At 41.6% G+C, this 22,113-nt stretch overlaps 2 protein-coding genes across 2 annotated transcripts in view; one reads left to right on the top strand and one right to left on the bottom strand.

Annotated features, from left to right (window-relative positions):
• Window positions 1-22,113, bottom strand: part of LOC307157335 (uncharacterized protein) — a 625,157-nt gene that overhangs the window by 234,133 nt on the left and 368,911 nt on the right. The window lies entirely within an intron of this gene.
• Window positions 4,513-21,695, top strand: LOC307157348 (tripartite motif-containing protein 16-like). The gene is made up of 6 exons (XM_079869236.1): window positions 4,513-5,165; window positions 10,286-10,381; window positions 10,467-10,700; window positions 11,124-11,283; window positions 11,437-11,484; window positions 19,795-21,695. Exons 1-6 carry the CDS (start codon window positions 4,596-4,598, stop codon window positions 20,319-20,321), a joined length of 1,635 nt encoding a protein of 544 aa, XP_079725362.1. The 5' UTR covers window positions 4,513-4,595; the 3' UTR covers window positions 20,322-21,695.

Genomic DNA, 22,113 nt, shown 5'->3' with positions numbered 1-22,113 from the left:
ATTCAATTAAAGTTCCAAGAGGTCTGGTCTCTATATTTCCTTCCCAGCTGACACTAATATGCAAGTGCACAGCAAAAATCACAACTTGTGCTTGCTGGAACGCAAATTCTTTAAGGTGTCTCAACTACAGTCTACCCTACAGTGTGAATTCGTTACAAGGTTTCATTAAATTAAATTAATGTGCAGCAATTTGTACAAATAGAGTCTATAGGCCTACTATACTGTTGTAGCCATTAAATAATCTCATTTAGTATCATAATTGTTAAAATATTATAATGTTATTTTTTTCCATCTATGTTGAATATGAAAAGTGAACAGCACGAGTAAGATAGGATGCATTATATCGAGAGATGATATGGAGTGGGTCAGACATGATTTTGACCACTTCATTAAGTTTTGTTTAGTAGAAAACCTTTCTTTAAAGTGAATTTCGTTTTCTATAAATTGTATCTTAATTTTAATCAATTTTTCATCAACCAATTTCCTGGAGGCGCCCGCGCGGTCACTTGCATTGCACGTCAGCTGGAGCGCATCTCATCCTCTTAACTTAACGAAACTCAGCGTATGCCTCACACAGACATGATAAATACATCAAATACACAAAGCTTGAAATTTCTTCAAACGAAATAATTCAAAACGAAAAGAAAAAGGCTACTCTCTGATTATGTCTTTATGTGCATTTCTCTCTAGGTGCGTTCACTACAAATATGGCGATCGTCAACTTCATCTTTGCAGTCGACACTGTCAGAAAACACTAGTTTATTGATAAAAATCAAGCACGCATCACCGGATTTACAAATGCACATCTTGCTTGTTGCACGCACACATATTATGTCGAAAAAACGAAATATTATGTTGAAATAACATTATTATTAATAATACATCTTTTAGAATATTTGATTAAATGCTGATTGTTGCGCTTGTTCAATTTAATAAAATTAAAACTTTAATTGTGATAATTAAAATAATTGAAAATTAAATATTTAGTGGCCAAGTTTTGCTAATTTATTATATGCTATTATATGCCTATTGCCTATATTGAGTAGGTATATATATACAAGGCATATATTAAGTTATTTTAGCTGTTATGAGAAAAATAAATCTAACGAAATCTAAAATCTAAATCTAATAAATCTAAAAAAAAATTCTAACGCCAATTCAACATGCCAGAATAAAACCTGATTTTTGAACAATGCGTAACGCCACTCGGCCTGGTGTGCCAAAACACTACATTTTAAACTTCAATGTTTAATTCAAAACAATCTCAAAACGCGTTGTGACATTTTTTAAAGCAGTAGCCTATATACATTAAGGGCATTGAAACCAGGATCTTAACTAAAACGCGTTCCGCGTAATCTCTCAAAAATTATGCCACACTACTCCATGTATTTTTTTTTTTTAAGGACTGCTTTTGAAATTACTATAAATTACTATGCAATTGTATCGCTCACGAGAGCTCTTCGTTTATCTAATTCCTCAATAGAATAGTAAAAATATTCAGCGTCATTGCTCCTAATATCGTCTCTATTTTTAACTTTTGATTCTATTTTTTCAGTTCTAAAATTGATTCTATCTTTGGTTCTATTCTGTTGTAGCCTAATAGGCCTATTTATATATATGAAAAATATGCCTATTAGGCTTAGGGTTTTATATTTAACCCACTTACATTTTAAAATACGGCAATTGCTGCTGTTTTGCACAATGTCCCTTTGCGCCACCTGGCGGTCATTTCGGGAACGACTTTGAAATGCGGCTGGTTTATTTTCGCCACGGTGATTTCGCCGCGGCAGCTGGCGCGGCGGTAATAGGCATTCTGGTTGTCCACCATCTGTATATGTGGCAAAGTAAAATAGATCAAGTTTATCTTTCATTTCACTGATCAGCGACTCGTCGAGCCAAATTCGCTCTACTGTGAGGTCACTTTGTGTGGATGTAATGAAATCACACCATTTTAAACCAGTTATGGCTAACTGGCCTTGCACTTGCCAGAAATACTTGTGATTTTTTTTTAGTTTGGCCTGACCACCAATAAACATCACATGTGTAACCTCTGTTATACTGTTAACATCTGGGCATTTCACTTCAGCTAACCCAAAGGGTGGATTTGCAGTGGGATCATACACTTTGGCATCAGGGCTAGCACCGAGGTAAGGCGCATCAGGATTCACAACGAATCCAGAAGGAACGACACTGACATTGCAAAGGTCACTGTACTGTTGTAAAACTTCTGGCTCAAGGTCAATACCCCTTTTCATGGCAGGTGTTTGCCTTACCCCCTTTATGATCCTGGCTGCCAGAGCCTGACTAGATGACTCCCCTCTAACGCTACAAACTTCGCCGAATCTACTGGAAGTTAGACAAATGATTTACAAGTGACAGTGTAGCTAATCTTATATAAAGCACTATCTGCATGTTCTCATTTGAAAATTGCTGATGTTATCGGACTTTCAGCAATAATAATAATGCATAATCGGATTCAGGTTTAATCATAACATAGTACAGACATTATCTTAATTCCATAATGTGCTTAAACAACAATATTGCTGGCCATAAACTGAGAAAGTGCACGTCTGGTGTGCGACACCTCGAGTTGTCCTAGACGCGATGCTGAGGATGTTTACATTATATCTTCAACTAGTTGAAATGTTCCTCCTGTAAATATATTTCCCTTTCAAATGTGCATTCTGAATAATAAATACATTTATTTCCAAACTAACCTGACGCAGTCCAATGCTCGTCTTCTCATTAACAGTATTTTTCTCTTACTGATCATATTTCATACCGGTTGAATTTACATTTTAAACTGAATTTTACCCAAATTTTTACTGATAAACATGGTTAAAATATGGTTAGCAAAACCATGGCTGATTTTTGGTTACCATGATTTAACTATTAACGTGTTGTTTTATTTTTTATTTTTTTTGTAGTAAAACCATGGTCTATTATCGTAAGAGCAGTATGAAAATAGATGAATGAATGTCTTAAACTGCCTTAAAGAAATGTAACGATGCTACAAATTGAATTCATCTTAACAGGCTAACAGTGCGAAAAATTGGCATAAATGTGTGAATTACATACAGTGAAATGAAAAATGACACAGAATAATGACACTGAAATATTTAATACAAATAAATAAAAATGTTCATTTTGATCTTATTCATCAGTGCTCACTATTGCTCACTATCGTGGTCACTATTTAGACGAGCACTGACATGTGGTGAAATTTTCACGCATGTTTAAGAGCCATGGCTTATGTTAGATTAAAAACCTACAAGTTCCTTTGAGTTTGAAAAATCCTGTACACAGTAATCATCAAAATATCTCTTTTCCTGTCTCTTAAAATTAGCATCCGCAGGATGATTTAAAAATCTGGACATTTTCAGAGGCATTTATTCAACTAGGTGTTAACAACAGCACATTGAAAATACATAACCGGAAGAATCGATACACTGCTTCGACGAGCACTTCCGGTAATCAATTCAGCCATGATAAAGGTCTATAAGTAAATAAATTAATACTTACCAGCGTAAGCGCGATACAGAGTAGATTTGACACTACTGCGTCCTAGCGCCTTCGGCTATTTAATTTACCTTCCGAGTCTTTGGTTCATTTGTCATGTGACGCACGCAATGAACGGATCGTTCGCGAACGACACATCACTACTGTGTTGTGATGTCCTCAATTGTGTTATGGCTGCGGTCCTAACACAAAGCATCTCATAGATTCTGAACTGATGAAAACAGTGTACTCTTTGCCATTGATGCTTAATTTCTCTGACAGATTTAATGGATCACTCTGAGTGTTTAGAATCAAAAAAACCTGACGCCGAAAAGACATTGCGTGTTTAATCTTGGGATTTTTACATCCAAGAGGAATCATTTTAATAGGACTCACTATTTTACCATACCTCTGGATTATTTGTTCTAGTTTTTCATTTTTAACATACAGCGGTATGTTTGATAAACTTTCTTGGTCGGGCTTGACAAAGGCAATACAGGCACAAAAATGTCTTTGATTACCAACCCAGTTTCAATCAAGTCGTCCACCATTTGGCTTTCACTGAGAAAGAACACAATGGCTTTGTTCATACGGGAGGCAAATCTTATAGTGGCACCGCCGATTGCTGCACTCACGGCTATCAGACAATTCTCCACGGACACCGCAGCCTCAGGCATGCATTCATAACCATGTTTGAGTGTTAACCGTGACAAATCCCCCGAAAGAAAAAGTAATCTCCCTCAAACAGAGAGAGTACTTTCACTCCTGACAACCGGCTCCTTCCACACTCACTTCGCACATGCGCACAGAGAGAGAGAGAGAACTAATTGTTATTTTTTTCTCACCTTGTAAATATTTTGTGCACAATTTTGGGAATACTGGATCACAAAAGACTGTCAATAAACACCATTGCACTTTTTGACACCAGTGACTGTTATTACCATCACGCCTCGTCACACTGATTTACAGACACGCCTGTTTTGCACACGGCACTCAAATACAGAACCAGGAAACAGGAATCACGAGAGTTCAGGGAAAGTGAAACTGAAGTGTAGTTGAGCTGTTGTGTGTTTGTGTCTCTGGATTCATGCAGTAAAATGGCACAAGCCAGATTTTCTCAGGATGAGTTCATGTGTTCAGTGTGTCTGGATCTCCTGAAGGATCCAGTGACTATCCACTGTGGACACAGTTACTGTAAGATCTGTATTACAGACTGCTGGGATCAGGAGGATGAGAAGAGAGTCTACAGCTGTCCTCAGTGCAGACAGACCTTCAGGCCAAGACCTGCTTTAGCTAAAAACACCATTCTGGCTGAAATGGTGGATAAACTCAAGAAGACTAAACTTGCTGCTGACTATTACGCTGGAGCTGGAGATGTGCAGTGTGACGTCTGTACTGGAAGAAAACACAAAGCCGTCAAGTCCTGTCTGGTGTGTCTGAACTCTTACTGTCAGAATCACCTTGAACAACATGAGAGTTTGTTTAAAGGAAAGAGACACAATCTGACTGATGCCACTGGACGACTGCAGGAGATGATCTGCCAGAAACACGACAAGATCCTCGAGGTTTTCTGCCGCACTGATCAGAAGTGTATATGTGTGCTGTGTATGGATGAACATAAAAACCACGACACTGTATCAGTTGCAGCACAGAGGACAGAGAAACAGGTATGAAATTACAGAGGTCCCATTCTGATAATTTACAGGCTCATAATATTGTTTATGGGGTCTACTAGACTACATTTACATAATTTAAAGGGGTGGTTGAATGTGATTTCACTTTTTTAACTTTAGTTAGTGTGTAATGTTGCTGTTTGAGCATAAACAACATCTGCAAAGTTACAACGCTCAAAGTTCAATACAAAGGGAGATATTAAAAAAAAAAAAAAAGTTCTAGCAAATGGCCGGTAGGGACTACAAGACATTCCTCCAGGGTTAGTAACATCACTAGAACATTCATAGAACCCGGAAATCATCCGACCGTTTTTACAAGGAGGGACAGAGCAGTGTAGAATAATGGTTAAATATGTGAAAAATAATGTGAATTTTTAAAAACGAAGCATGAACACGTTACAGTGCACCCCACAAACACAATCAAGCCTTCGAAAAAAGGTGTTTTACCACCCGTTTAATGGTTTTACCCTAAATTCGTTTTAAGGTACATTTACACAACAACGATAAGCTGAAAACAGAGATGTTTTTCCTTTGATTTTTCCACGTACAGACACAACCCCTGTCAAAACAATCCCCATTCACACCGATCCGCGAAAACGACTAAAAACGGTGTATTTTGCTGCCAGGCCATTTGATGGCAATGAAACTCTATAGTCTGAACACGTAACGTGTGCTGTGTATGGATGAACATAAAAACCACGACACTGTATCAGCTGCTGTACAGAGGACAGAGAAACAGGTATGAACTTAGAGATCCCATTATGATAATTTACAGGCTCATTATGTTTATGGGGTCTACTAGACCAGTGGTTTTCAAACTGTGGGTCGCGCACTTAGCTGCAGCTAAATTTACGTTACGATGAGTGAAACAAAACCAGTCCGATTAATGACCAAACGACTCTTAAGCAGGGTTGCCAGGTGCCAGCAAGGTTTTCCAGCCCAAAACCTCGTCAAAAACCGCGAGAATGCACAAAAAACCGCACAAATTTTTTTGTGGCTTGTTTCTCGTTTAAACACATTGAAATCATTAACAAGCTTTAAAATGACCTATTTTTCGACTAACAACATTCAATTAAATGAACGCAAAAGTAGGCTACACTGACTTCAGTCAGACTATTCTACTATTAAACTATAAACTTAAGTTACGGAAAATAATGCGATCAACTTAGGCTATCAATGAGTCTGTTTATTGTCACTAAAAGTCGCTTGGAACAAAAGCCTAACATAAAAACATAGAGTGGATATATGGACATAAAAAATAACCCACTTTAACATTTCAGTTATTTCAAATGGCAACATGAAACATGCATATTAGAAAAAAATCGATTCACCTCGATATCGCGATTTTTTTTTTTTTTTTTTTTTATGATTTTAAAATCGATTTTTTTATTATTATTACAGAATATTACAGATATTAATTCAAATTAAATTGCTTTATTTTTGCCCTTGCTTATATATGAGGTTGACAGAAGTTAGCCACTTTCATTCAATAGAGGATGAAATGTGTCGTTACAGAGCTGCACGATTCATCTTTAAAATCTGTGATCTCGATTCAAACACCCACGCGATCTTATTCCATTTCGTTTGTCTATTAAACCTTTGACAAAATCATATCGCAACATTCAAATCTGTGTTGGCGCTATCGCTGACCCAGAAAGAGTGTCATGAAACCGCAGTGACAGCTACCTAAGTTTAAAAACTTAAGTTTGGCGGTAAACCGCCCAATCTGGCAACCCCAAAATTTTTGTCCCGCCAAAGTCTTATTTACGGAGCCCCCCTAGTCCCACTTTGTCAAAAAAAAAAATTATAACTATCTCGTGGCCTCAAGATAGTAACTCATGGCCTCAAGATAGTATCTCGTGGCCTCAAGATAGTAACTCGTGGCCTCAAGATAGTAACTCGTGGCCTCAAGATAGTAACTCGTGGCCTCAAGATAGTATCTCGTGGCCTCAAGATAGTATCTCGTGGCCTCAAGATAGTAACTCGTGGCCTCAAGATAGTATCTCGTGGCCTCAAGATAGTAACTCGTGGCCTCAAGATAGTAACTCGTGGCCTCAAGATAGTAACTCGTGGCTTTAAGATAGTAACTCGTGGCCTCAAGATAGTAAAGTGTCTGACACATGGACCCTTTGTTATTACAGTTTTTCTCGATTGCTTAAACACTATAACCAGGCTTTTGAACTAAAATTTCAAAACCATAATGCCATTTATCAAAAAGAACACCCATTTCCCTAAACTATAAACACTATTCCCTGTTTTGACACATGAGTCAGATTTGTTGAACTGTCACTGCAAAACTCTACACACAAATCCCTTCATTTCTCATTGCCTAGACCATGTTGTCATTTAGAAAGCACTAGCATTCAATATTGTTCACTCAAGTCAGCACAGCTTCAGCTCAGTTAGCACACAATTACCCAGGTGGAAACACTAGAACATCAATCAGAACCTTCAATAGATATATAAAAGGGCCCAAATCAGTTTATTGAGTTTTGGAACAATGGATCCAGAAAGACATGAAGGAAGAGGGATAAGAATGAGGAGGAGGAAGGGCAAGGGCAAGAAGACAAGCAATCTCAGATGAAATTCAAGCCACTCTAGTTGCACATGTCTTTGTCAATGGTATGACTATGAGGGAAGCTGGGCTACGAGTAAGGCCAAATTTGAGTCGCTTTACCGTCGCCTCGAGAACCTTCAGGGAGGTGTGGTGGCAAACAAAATTCTATCACTGAATAAGAGACAAACATTTCCAATAGTCTTTGATGAGGTGTATTTTCTTGCAAGAAAAGGCCAGCAGTCGTACAGTCACACAGAGTGACACAGAGTGTGACAGTGAAGGGAGGGCATCCTTCATCCTTTATAGTTTTGACTCCCAGAATGTTATCTTTCTAGGCCAATGATGGTATTTCAACCATATGTGGAACATTCTTAGACGTGTTCATCATATTGTCTCCTTGAGTGGAGGCCCTCCTGTCACGTGACAACACTCTTTACCATTCCAATACAATTCCATATTAGAATATGGTTTGTGTGTGTTCTTTTACTGTCATATGATGGTCACACACATCTTACTGTAAGTAAATATAAAAACAAATTTAGAGGAGAGAGTAAAAAAAAGAAAAAAAAAAGAGTAAAACAGAAAAAAATAATAATAATTGTGTGTGTGTATTGTACTGTGTAGTACATGAATGAATAAAAATGTGCCAATGTAACCATTGGTTGTGTCTTTTGTGTTCATCATGTGAAAAGGTTTGTGAGGGGGAACCACAAGCAACATAACTTACCAGTTTTGGAAATGTTGTTTTGAATTTATTGCACCAGTGTGTTAGACTATGTTGTAGTGTGTGCGATTTTGAGGGCTTGTGTGTCCTGTCTGAGGGCAAAGTTTGGTTTTTCAGCAAGAGTGAATGGTTTTGAGTGTAGAGCTTCATTTTGACCTGAAAATAGGATGTTTGGGGAATTGGGTGAGACGTTATGGATTTGTGTAAACTTACAGTTTTGAGAATACGAGGTATAGTTTCAAGAAATGTGTTTAAGCAATCGAGAAAAACTGTAAACTGGTCCATTTAGTGCAATACTTCACATTCTGTGCAATATTCTCTGTTTTAATATTCAGTGTGCAATATAGTTTGCTGCAGTTCTGCTTCTATTTATTTACTAGTACTGTAAATCTTGTAAATCTTTTGGCTGCATATCCATAGTCCTTTATAATTATTCTTCATATTTTATAGCCTATATTTATACTTTTTACATGTATATACTGGTTTATTTACTACGGAGCCCCCCTAGTCCTATGGGGTTATTACTGTTGCAATATTCCAAATAAATAGATTAATATTCACAAATAAATGTAAAGAGATTCACAAAAATGTATCGAATTCACAAATAAATAGATTAAGATCCACAAATAAATGTAAAGAGTTTCACAAAAAATGATAAAATTCACAAATAAATAAAATATTTACAAACGTTTTATTATTTTACAAACACAACTCTGCCTGACATTTATTTGTGAACTGCTTTCTGTGCATTTGTAAATCCATGCACACATTTGTGAATTGGTTCCTGTGCATTTGTGAATCCCCTCACGCATCTGTGGATTTTGAAACACTTTTAGCGTCGACGTGCACCGCCTACTCAAGCCAATCAGATAACGGCCACATCGAGCTGGCCAATCGTAGCACGTTCTCGCTTCAACCAATCACGTTTGGATTTACACTGGAATCTGAAATAACTGCTCATTCATCATTCATCTGCATTTGTTCAAATAGGAAGTGTACGCGTAAAGGCCCATAAAATGTTTAAAATTTGTATTTTGTTAGAATTACACCATTAGACTGCTTGTCAAGCCAAGCCGCAATTATGAGCCTTGAAAAAAGCCACAGAAACAGCACTTTACATCTCTGTTATGGGAACAACGCGTTATGGACACGTCACGTTATTCAAGATAGAACAGAAAAGCATCAAGTAGCTGACTAATGAATAACTGGGTTCAACCCATAAATAGCTACACGAGTTTTTAATTTGCATTGCAAGATTTTTATTTGCAGCATCGACCCCAGTAGCCTACTACACGCTGATGCTGAGGCTCGTACTGTGGTGGTCATGGACTCATATTTGGTATTCTACATGACATTTATTTATGTCCTATTGCTATTTGTCACCGCGATTGTACTTTAAAACATATGAGTGCAACGTAAGCAAGGACTGAGTGAACAAGACAGAGGGAAGTTAGAGAGTGAAGGGCATACAAATTTGGAGCCTGAGTCTTCTGGAGTGATAAGAAAAATCAAATATGGTGGCATGATTAGTCATGATGTCACATGCATGAGCCAGTGAGATTTGAGGTTATTGATGCATCACTATATTTGATTTGGGCTTTAGAAACAGAGACATTCTTCAGAAAGTGTGGAAAGACATGAGGATGAGTAAACAATTAAATAATTTATATTTCTAGGTGAACTATCCCTATAAAACTAGGCATTGATGAAATAATGCTGGCACTTATGACTGACCTTTAACCCCTCAATCTCACCACTTCTCTGATACTGGATTCATATCTGTTTAGTTGATGATTAATGTGATGTTTCTCCTGTCATTGGTTTGTCCTTTAGCACCAGCTGAAGGAGACGCAGCGGTCGTTCCAGCAGAGGATCCAGCAGAGAGAGAAAGATCTTCAGCAGCTGAGAGAGGCTGTGGCGTCTCATAAGGTGAGTCTGGAGAAGAAGAGAAGTTTGAGACATCTCAGTCAGGACTCACTGAAGCCACTGAGTGATTGTGATGTGTGTGTAACAGCGCTCTGCACAGACAGCAGTGGAGGACAGTGAGAGGATCTTCACTGAGCTCATCCGCTCCATTGAGAGAAGCCGCTCTGAGGCGACACAGCGGATCAGAGATCAGGAAAAGACTGCAGTGAGTCGAGCTGAAGGACGACTGGAGCGACTGGAGCAGGAGATCAATGATCTGAGGAGGAGAGACGCTGAGCTGGAGCAGCTTTCACACACACAGGATCACATCCATTTCCTGCAGGTAACAGAGATCTAGAAGAACAGGGTCATAGTGGACTTGAGCAAGAGACTCACAGAGAAACATTTCATGAGAGCAGAATGAGCCGTTGACTGAAGTGTTGATCTGTGTGTTCGGTTATTATATCATCATCAGTCAGACTCTCATCTGATCTTCTTGTTTTGAAAAAGACGCATTTAGAAATGCAGTTCAGCTCTGTAAATCTCTTAGGAAACTTATTTTCTGAAAGATATATTGAGCTTCCAGACCACAACAACTCAAAACTTCACTAATATTTAAACATTTTTTTTATAACAATGTGAAATCCATGAACTTGATGGCACCAGTTTCACTACTAAAGATCAACAATAACCACATAAATCTGACAGTAGTGCAGGTTATTGATGAAGTGTGGAGGTGATGAGCTTTGATTTCTGTTTTCTGTAGAGTTTCCAGTCTCTCTCAGCTCCTCCTGAATCTACAGACGTAAATGACAATCCCTTCAGTTCTCTCTCCTCTTTTGATGTTGTGAGAGAATCTGTCCGTCAGCTGAGAGACAAACTGGAGGATTTCTGCAAAGAGGAGCTGAAGAAGATCTCTGACAGAGGTAAAGTCCTGGAGATTCATCAGCTCTCAGAAATGATCCTCCATCATCTCATATCATGTAGAAGATCATATTAGAAATGTCTTAGGAACGGATGCAGGGATCATTTTCTCTTGACATGATAATCATACTCTTCATGTCTGTTGATTTCCACAGTCACTTTCACCAACATTGTTCCCAGAACCAGGAACGACTTCCTACAATGTAAGTCACTAAGAAAACAAGCAGAAAAACTCACTGAGTGTCTTCATGTTCTTCCTGTAGAAGGTGAAAGAAAACATGACAGAAGAGTTCTCTTACGAGATGTTCTCTCGTACTTGCGTAATATCTACGCTAGGGGAAAAACCTCTTTTCCTCGAGATATTGAAGCCAAAAATGATCCTAAATTTTGCAATAATGTAAAACGCATTGCAGGAGCATGCAGACATGGGCGAGACAGCTTGCGCGCCCATTGGCTGCTCTGCGGCAACTGCATCAGCCTATCGAGAGAGGCCCCTCATGACGTCAGAACCAATGAGGGTGCTTCGTGCCCACTACGTCATGTCCCGCCGAAAGCGGGTGGGGCTGGGCTATAAATACGGCCCCGAGAGACTGGTTTGGTCAGTTTTTCATCGCCGAAGCGAATCAGAACATGACGCATGCACGGCAAGATACGCAAGTACTCGTTCCCTCTCTAGAGAGAACCGAGGTTACGTTAGTAACCGAGTACGTTCTCTTACGAGAGGTTCTCTCGTACTTGCGTAATATCTTACGCTAGGGGAACACAGTGTAAAACGCCGTGCGTGCTTGAGATATAACACTAAAGTCCCAAGGGCATGTGCCCGGGGCTCATATAGTGCCTAATCACAAGGGACACACAGAGAATCCGGGAAGAGGGGCTAGAATAGCATCATTCCTGTAATATAGAGCTCTAATAAGAGCAGATTATATCAAGTGTTCCACACAGCCAGGGCGAACTCGGCCTGGACTGATAAACATTGGGGGACTTACACACTGCCCACAGAAGTATATAGACGATCGGTGATCGACGCTCCAGCAGTTTCAGCATCCTGAGCCGATAGCATCGGGCAGAAATTACTGAAAAATTAGACCGCGAGCAACTTAGCTTGCAAAGCGGGGACCTCTAGGTTATAAAACCTTATAAATGTAGACGGGGAGGCCCAGCCTGCCGCCATACATATATCTTGCAAGGCAATCCCATTTGACCAGGCCCACGATGAAGCCATGCTTCTCGTGGAGTGCGCTCTGACACCCAACGGGCACTGCATGCCATTGGAAGTGTAGGCCAGCGCAATGGCGTCATCTATCTATCTGGATAAGCTCTGTTTCGACGCGGCTAGTCCCTCGGAACGTCCGCTGAACGAAACAAAGAGCTGCTCCGTCTGTCTGAAGACAGATGAGCGAGACACATAAGCTCTTAATGCCCTGACTGGGCAAAGGAAGCTCGCATCTCCTTCCTCGTCAGAGACCGGTAGGGCTGACAGGGAAATGACCTGCGCCCTAAAACGGTGTGTTGAGGGATTTTGGAACATAACCGTGCCTAGGTTTGAGTATAACTCTTGAGTCATTAGGCCCAAACTCCATGCATGTCGCTCTTACTGAGAGCGCATGTTAGTCCCCTATGCGCTTCACTGAAGCAAGAGCCAGAAGAAACACTGTCTTGAAAGACAGGTGTTTAAGATCAATCGTCTGTAAAGGCTCGAATGGGTCACCTTTCATGGCTTCCAGCACCGTAGAAAGGTCCCATACAGGGACTGAGGGAGGTCTGGGAGGATTCAGTTTCTTAGCTCCTCTAAGGAAGTTGATGACTAAATCGTTCCTTCCTATTGACTGACCAAGCGTTGTTTTTGAGAACACTGCTATGGCCGCCACATAAACTTTGAGCGTGGAAGGGGCCCTGCCCTTATCCAACAGCTCCTGTAGGAAGGAGAGTACCTCCGTCACCCCACAGTCTGGGTGTGACACGCCACGAGCTGTGCACCAGCTGGAGAACACTGACCATTTCGAGGAGTAGAGCCGTCGCGTAGACGGGGCTCTAGCCTGCGTGATCGTGTTTAACACTCCCTCTGGGAGGTCAGCGGGTACCTGTTGATGGCCCAAACATGAAGGGACCACAGCTCTGGGCGAGGATGCCAAATTGAGCCCTTGGCCTGAGAGAGGAGGTCCCTCCTCACTGGCAGTGGCCATGGGGCAGTGCTCACTAGCTGCATCAGAACTGGGAACCAGGGTTGGTTTTTCCAGAACGGCGCTATGAGTAGCACTGAGCATCCTTCTTCCCTGATCCGTTCAATCACCTGAGGCAGGAGAGAGACGGGAGGAAAGGCATAGAGCAGGCGGCGGGGCCATACATGAGCCGGCGCGTCCCTGCTCTTGGAGAAAAATTCCAGACAGTGAGCGTTTTCTTGAGACGCAAACAGGTCTACTTCCGCTCTGCCGAATTTCTTCCACAGCAGCTGGACTGTCTGTGGGTGTAGAGACCACTCGCCTGTCGGAACATTGTTCCTGGACAGTCTGTCTGGTCCTACGTTTAGGAGTACTGGCACGTGCGCTGCTCTCAGCGAGAGCAGGTTGCACTGAGCCCACACCAGGAGGCGTTCTGTCAGCCTGTGCAGGTTTCAGGACCTGAGGCCGCCCTGGTGATTTATGTAGGACACCACAGACATGTTGTCCGAGCGGACCAGGACGTGGTGTCCTGTTATTTGGGGACAAAAACGCGTTAGCGCGTTGTCTACTGCCAACATATCGAGGCAGTTTATGTGCAGAAGCTTCTCCCATTCTGACCATTGGCCGAAGAACGGTCTGCCCTCGAGCAGCGCTCCCCATCCCGAGGTAGATGCGTCCGTAGACACCACCCTCACACTCGAGGAAGTCCCCAGGCTTACACCTGATCGGTACCAGTCGTTTGCTTTCCAAGGTTTCAGAGCTGCGATGCATTTCTGATTAACCTTGAGACGAAGCAGACTGGAAGCCCACGCTCGGCACGGTACTCGCGCTTTCAGCCAGAACTGTAGCGGGCGCATGTGAAGCAGGCCCAGCTGAAGTACTGATGATGCTGAGGCCATGAGACCTAGCATCCTCTGAAATTTCCTGAGCTGGACCGATGCGCCGCAGCGGAAGAGCTCGCTGCGCGCTGAATGTCCAGTACGCGCTGTGGTGACAGTCACGCTATCATAGACAGCGAGTCCAGTTCTGTGCCCAGAAAAAAATATTATCTGTCTGGGGGACAGAGAACTCTTCACCCAATTGACTCTGAGACCCAGATTCTCGAGGTGGTCGAGTAAAATGGTCCTGTGCTCTATGAGCTTCGAGTGAGATTGAGCTAGAATCAGCCAATCGTCCAAGTAGTTCAATACTCGCATGCCCTGTAGTCTGAGGGGTGCGAGCGCTGCGTCCATGCACATCGTAAATGTACGGGGTGCTAGGGACAAGCCGAACGGTAGGACTGTGTACTGATATGCCTGGCCCTCGAAGGCGAATCTCAAATATCGCCTGTGGCGTGACGCTATCTGTATTTGAAAATACGCGCCTTTCAGATCTATTGACACAAACCAATCTCCTCAGCGAATCTGCGCAAGGATTTTTCTGGTTGTGAGCATTCTGAACTGTCACTTCGCAAGCACTCTGTTCAGTTGCCTTAGATCTAGTATGGGTGAGGGGTTGAATGCGGAGCGCGCTCTGGTCGCTCAGCGACAGAGGGGCTTCGGTGTGCTGCAACATAAGCGTCGCGCTTATGGCATTTGAGGCAGGGGGCGCGCTGATAACAGCGGGCAGATTGCCCGCGCTCGACTCCTCTGCGGTGGTCAACCGATAGGGGGAGGGCTGGGCGAGTCCCGTAGGACCTGTCATGTCCATGTGTGAATGTGGGCGCGGGATAGCGGGCACATTTACAACACTGAGAGCATTGTCCGCCTGAGCAGAGCGAATGCACGTTGGTTTCGTTTTTACAGAAACCTTGAGACATGCAGAACGTAGTGTTTGTGGGCACTGGGCAGTGGGCACATTTACCACATTTAATGCGCAATCGATCTGGGTCGATTTCATGTGTGCGAGCCCTGTGTGACGGGCTGTGTTTGTGTGTAGGAATGAGCACTGGGCAGTGGGCATTTTGTCTACACCAGCGGTTTTCAATAGGTGAGGCGCGCCTCCCCTGGGGGGCGCCAAAGAGCCACAGGGGAGGCGTGACACGCAAAGAAAAAATAACTGTATGCAGCTCTATTGATATCGGTTTGTGTGTGCGACGCGAGTATTGGGTATTGGCTTTAAAATGCGTCGTTTCCTTGTCCCAAGTCAACAGAAGTCAGCATTAAGGGAGGTTACGGAGCCCGGGAAGTCACCTGTGTGAGTAAAAAAACGATCCGTGGCGACGGTTTTGCAATCCGTCCGCTCAGTTTATAAACAGTACTCACGAATTATCAAACTGTTCCCTCGGATTAATAAACCGTACCCACGAGTTTCTAATCTGCGCTCTCATACTTGTTAACCGTGCCTTCAGTTTTTGCAATCTGTACCCACGTAGTATTGCGTGACGAGTTCATAATGCGGTGAATTCCCGTTCCCATTTACTTCACAATCTCGTTATAGAGAGACGCGCGTCACGATCTGTGCACTGCCGCGTCTCGCGCTCGTCATGCAGCCAGCTTCAGTATCAGTGCACCTTATGAACTATGGCGTTAACTTGAACTGCATTTCTGTCAGTGCGTGACTACAGCTCGTTAATAAACTATATACAGCTCGTTTTTTTTATTGATCCATTTCATACAATCCGTCTTCATTTGGCAAGTGCACTTGCGTGCACTTCAGCATTACAATGTGAGTAAATGTAGCCGTGTAAAATGTAAGGGATGATGCCACCCTTATAGAACAATGTGCATTTATGTTTAAATTGTAACATATTTAATAGCATGGAATTACAGTGTAATTAGTGTTAGCCTATTAGGCTTCTTCAGTGCATTAGAGGTAATCTGATAATATTAGTGATTCTCATTTATCAAAACACTAAAACTGGTACCGTTTTGGAGAGAAATTGGGTATTTTTAATCTCTCTATTTAACCCATCTCATGGTGTGTGATGCTGAACTATCATATGAGTTTCTAAAGGTTTTTGAATTCTTTGCACAGTTATGAATATTGATATTTTATGTGCAACAATAGCATGCTCGGGCTCAGTGGCCTTTCGCCTAATTTTAAATGTTTTTTTTTTTTTTCAAATACTGTAATATGATTTAAATGGTGATGAGTGTACTGACTTGATGCATTTTAAAAAGATGCATGATAGATATTCTGCAATCTTTCTGACAAAGAACAAAATATAATGTGAATTACAGTAAGTGCTATTTTTTTATTTATAAATTGTAGTGCACAGTGTTTATTATAAGGGGGTAGAATTCGCAGCTCAGTACTCACTACTCATGAGTACTTTTAAATAAGCTACTATTTTACTCTTACTCAAGTAGGTTTTTGGACAAGTACTTTTTACTCTACTCACACTACATTTTTTGGAATGTAATGGTACTTTTACTTGAGTGTTTTTTCAGTACTCTTTCCACCACTGCTGATTTTGTTCGAGATGATGTGCATCTCCTTCAAATGTGCGCTTAAAGCCCAGACACACCGTGCCGATTTCAGCCGTCAGGTGTCGTCGGCGGTAGCTTTGGCGCCGATTGCACGTTAAGCATGTTCTGTTGACTTGTGGTTAGGCCTACTGATGTTCAGTTATTTTAAAAGTAGCCTCAATTAGGCCTGCATGAAGTTGGAAATTATTTGCTGTTGCAAAGAATCGTTTATGAATGCACTTTTAAGAAAGTTGTGGAAATAAAATAATATTTACATTTTATCAGTTGTTATTGAAACTCATCATTGCCTGGAACACACACAAGATGGCATTTACTGCAGAGGCGTGTGTGGGTTAGGGCAGGCGGACAGGATTTTGGGGAAGGGGGAGCTCGGCTGTCCTTACCTACTCTAAGGGGAGGCTCACATTCACCCAATTTGAAAACCCCTGGTCTACACTCATAACGCCATCGGCCGTGGCCGGGACACCAGAAAATACACTCTCATGGGATTTATCTGGGTAGCCGTAAAAGCGGCGTTTGTGTGCAGGCAAGCGGGCTGTGTCGCCGACTTGTTTACTGCAGAATACACTGGAACAGTCGCATTTACTGGAACTGAACGAGCGAGAAGTTGCCATAGAAACAGAGAGCGTCAACATGCTGGCGTTTGTTTGCAGTCGTGCGTGTATTAGTACAGGCTCGTTCACTGCAATATTGACATTTCCAGTCGCCTGACGCATGGAAACCATAGAAACGGTGTTTGGGTGCAGGCGAGCGAGTTGTACAACGCGCTCGTTGGCTGCAAAATACACATCTGCAGTCGCCTTTTCAGGGAACTGACGGCATTGACGGCATAATTTTATTTGCCGGTAGACCCGGGATCGAACACGGGTCTCTCGCGCGAAAGCCTGAGAATCTGCCACTGGGCCACACGCGTTTGTTTGCAGACGTGCGTGTATTACAACAGGCTCGCTCACTGCAATATTGACATTTCCAGTCGCCTGAACTTCAGAGGGGAATGAGAAATGTGTGAGAAAATGGAGGTCGGCCCTGCCGCAGCGGGACTACAACAGTCTTTTCTCGTTTCGCCAGTGACGCACGGGAACCATAGAAACGGTGTTTGGGTGCAGGTGAGCGGGTTTTACTACACGCTCGTTGGCTGCAAAATGCACATCTGCAGTCGCCTTGCAGGGAACTGACAGAGCGAAGCATTGGCGGCATAATTTATCTGCCGTTAGTCTCTCGTGCGAAAAACCTAAGATTCCACCACTGAGCCACAGGGGGGGAACACAAAGGCTTTCAGATGCGTCAACATGTTTTCTTCGGCGTTTGCTTGCAGGCGTGCGTGTATATAACAGGCTCGTTTGCTGCAATATTGATATTTCCAGTCGCCTGATCAGGGAACTGAGAAATGTGTGAGAAATTGATGTCAGTTCGGCCTCAGCGGGACTAAAACACTCTTTTCTCCTTTCGCCGGTGAGTGACGCGTGAATGGGGCGCAGGGGCAGGGTAGCTTTCTTATAACGTAAAGAAAAACTAACCCCGACCGTCTGCTTCCAACGTCCCTTGTGAACGGCGCAGTTTGCGCGGCTCAAACAGAGGGAGAGAGAAAGCTAGCCCCGTGACCGTCCGCTCCTGACATCCCCTGTGAACGGCGCGGTTTGCGCGGCTCGAACAGAGGGAGAGCGGGTATCATCCCCTAAGCAGGCAAAGCAAGCGGGCGCACCGGCGAGCTTTGCGGGTTGGGGGGGGGATTGGGCGTCTTGAAAAAAGCTGGGCAAGCTGTCTCGCCCATGTCTGCATGCTGCTGCAATGCGTTTTACATTATTGCAAAATTTAGGATAATTTTTGGCTTCAATATCTCGAGGAAAAGAGGTTTTTCCCCTAGCGTAAGATATTACGCAAGTACTCGTTCCCTCTCTAGAGAGAACCGAGGTTACGTTAGTAACCGAGTACGTTTTATAGTTTATCATGTAAATTAGTGTTTCTCAACGGAGAGAACATCGAGGGGCGCTGGCAGCAAAAGCAAATTGACTCGTGACTTTAACAAAGATGTAAATCAGGGGATTCAACATATTCTTCAAAAACAGGATGTCCTCTAAAACTAATGAATAACTATAATTATTTTTCACTGAAACATTCATCAAGATTTAGAGGTAAAATCACAGTAGTAAAAAAGCTTCAGGAAAGTAAGAACAAACTGAAATCTCTTCTGTAAAAATTCCTTTATGGATTTATCCTAAACAGGATTTTGTAACAAATCTCTTTAACCTTTGAGGAAACAGATAGAAATTTAAAGAAAGCTCAAGATTGCCAAAGTCTACAGCACTGAAAATCACTAACAATAGGCCTAGAATACTTAAAAACATTGTAGATCAAATTATTACAAAAGAATCATACTGACCCCACATATTTGAATGGTGTATATATTAGGCATAATTATAATAAACACAGAATAATAACCATTAATATACAGTAAATGATACACTGATGTAAATGATGATTTGTACAGGATATCTGGTAAACTAGTAATTAGTAAACCATATTATTGAACTGAGCTGGACGATGACATCACTGCTTTCTCCAGAGCGGCTGTATAGATAAATGAACTAAATGAATAACTTTTTTACATCAGAAATTAATCAACACTGAACTGTATAGATAATTAACTAAATTAATAACCTTTTTACAACAGAAATTAACCATCACTGAACTTACTTAAGCTGGACAATGACACTATTTTCTTCTAGATCTGCTGTACAGACAAAACAAACTTTGTTGCATTATTTTCCTGTTATCACTGTGAAGCTGCTTTGAAACAATCTGTATTGATCAAAACGCTAAATAAATAAAGGTGACTTGACTACTGAGACACTGCTGATATATTGAACATGAAGAGTTCAGCTATAATAAAAGATCAGACAGATTAATAATTCCTGATTCTGATGTGTTTTCTCTCCATCAGATTCCCATCAGTTCACTCTGGATCTGAACACAGTGAATAAACGCCTCAGTCTGTCTGAGGGGAACAGAGTGATTACTGGCACTTTCACAGAGCAGCCGTATCCTGATCATCCAGACAGATTTGATGTGCGTCAGGTGTTGTATAGAGAGAGTGTGTGTGGACGCTGTTACTGGGAGATTGAGTGGAGTGATGGTTTGTTTGGTGGTGTGTATATATCAGTGTCATATAAGAACATCAGCAGGAAGGGATCGGGTCATGAGTGTTGGTTTGGATATAATGATCAGTCCTGGAGTTTGTACTGCTCTTTCTTCAGTTACTCATTCATACACAATAAGATAGAGACTAAACTCTCTGTTAAGCCCATCAGCAGTAGAGTAGGAGTGTATGTGGATCACATTGCAGGAACTCTGTCCTTCTACAGCGTCTCTGACACAATGAGCCTCATCCACACAGTCCAGAGCACATTCACTCAACCGCTCTATCCTGGGTTTAGTGTTTATCCTAGATCATCAGTGAAACTGTGTTGATGAATGAGAACAGACTGTAGAGAGATTCTACCCATAATGCTTCGAGCTGCATGATAAATCAGTAACAGTGAGATGTTATAGAGAAGTGGTTGGCAACTTTGTTGTCATGAAGTGGCCATTTTTAAGTTTCTGAGTTAATCACTCTGATTGGATCGCTATCTGTTAAAACTTCAATTTACACTGAACTTCACATCACTGAGTTCACATTAAAGAAAGTAAGATATGAGCTTGATTTTATTTATCATCAGACAATTTTTTTCAAGATCATAGATGCAGCATCAGCACTGGAAAGATAATTTAGTGTCACTACTTTTAATGAAGACGACTGTGTGTTGAGCTTCAGCATGTGTGACGCTGAACTTTCAGTTTAATTTGCTTTTCAGTTTTCACGTCGCTGACGAGATGCTCAACTTCTCTCCGCGATGCGTAGCGCAGAAACTACTGTAATAGCGCTGTTATATCTGTGTACCGGGAGCTGTTATAACACAATCTCGCATGTTTATTTTTTACCATTTTTGGAAGAGTAAAATTTTTTTTCATATCCATGAACAGTTTCCACATGCATCATTTTGATGTGTGTGGGATGTTTAATAATGACTCTATATAATTGGTTGATTATCTCTGATATTTATAGCATTAATTATGTACAGCAGAACAAGCTGTCAGTCAGTAACTTGACGAGTTGAGCTACGAGTGGTCACGCTAATGGTTTATCAGAGCTGCGCACTTTCATTGACTTGCGCAGTTTAATTCTCACACTTTAATAGTATTTATAACTCATAACTAAATAAAACAAGCTGTGTTACTATAAGGAATGATTACCTTATGATGTAGATCTGTATGCAGGTACGAGGAACTTTATCTGAATGAAATACATACACCTCTCACTCTTTTGCTCACGTACCAGCGATTATGTTGCTGACTTCTGTTATAGAGTCTCTTATGTTCTCTTCATTACTGTCACAGTCATCAGCTGAAGTGCTGTTTGTCCACCAGTGGGCTCTCCATCATAGACTATTGTTACTCTGTCATGGACTACACTACCCATAATCCTCTGCCCTGTTTCATCATCACAAATTGACTTCACTCTGTCATTTATTGCTAGGTTTAAAAAAAAAAAAAGATATGTTACCACTGCATTTCTGGACCCTCGGTTTCCTGCATTTCCCTATTTTCCCTGTTTGTGTTTGTTTTCGGATGGTTTATATGTGTTTTGACCCTTTGCCTGCTGTATTGACTGATTCTGGACTACTGTCAAATAAAGCTGCGCTTGGATCTTCACTCTTTGTGTTTCTGTATTGTATAACAATTACATCAATACTACAGCTGAACTTCTGTCAGTGAAATAACACATCAGAATAAATGTGTTTAATGAATCCTCATATAGACAGTAAGATCAGTGTGTGTTTGTGAGTCATGATGATTTACGGTGTGTATCTGTGCTTTCCTTGCAAAGAAGACCAAAAGTCTAACCAAGTCGTTTTCCAAATCACAGGTTGATATCACAAAAAAATGAGGATCCTGTGAAATTTTGTTTTGACGATACCGGGTGACACCCACACTCCATAGTAATCTTTTACGCTTAGGCCGTGTGTCCACCAAAGGGTTTTTTTTCACGCGGCTGGCGTGTTTTTTCAATTGTTTTCAATGGGAGTGCCGCGTTTTTAACGCGGCATGAGGGTAACGAGGCGCTGAGTGTTTTTTTCACGCTGAAGCGCTCTGCGTGTTTTACAGGTCACAGAGAGTTGAAGAATTTTCAACTTTGGGTAAAATGCAGCGCTCATCACTGTCA

Source organism: Squalius cephalus (assembly GCF_949319135.1).
Source record: "Squalius cephalus genome assembly, chromosome: 4".
NCBI lineage: Eukaryota > Metazoa > Chordata > Actinopteri > Cypriniformes > Leuciscidae > Squalius > Squalius cephalus.
The sequence above is the reverse complement of the archived record's forward strand: the minus strand, read 5'-3'. Positions and strand labels throughout refer to the sequence as shown.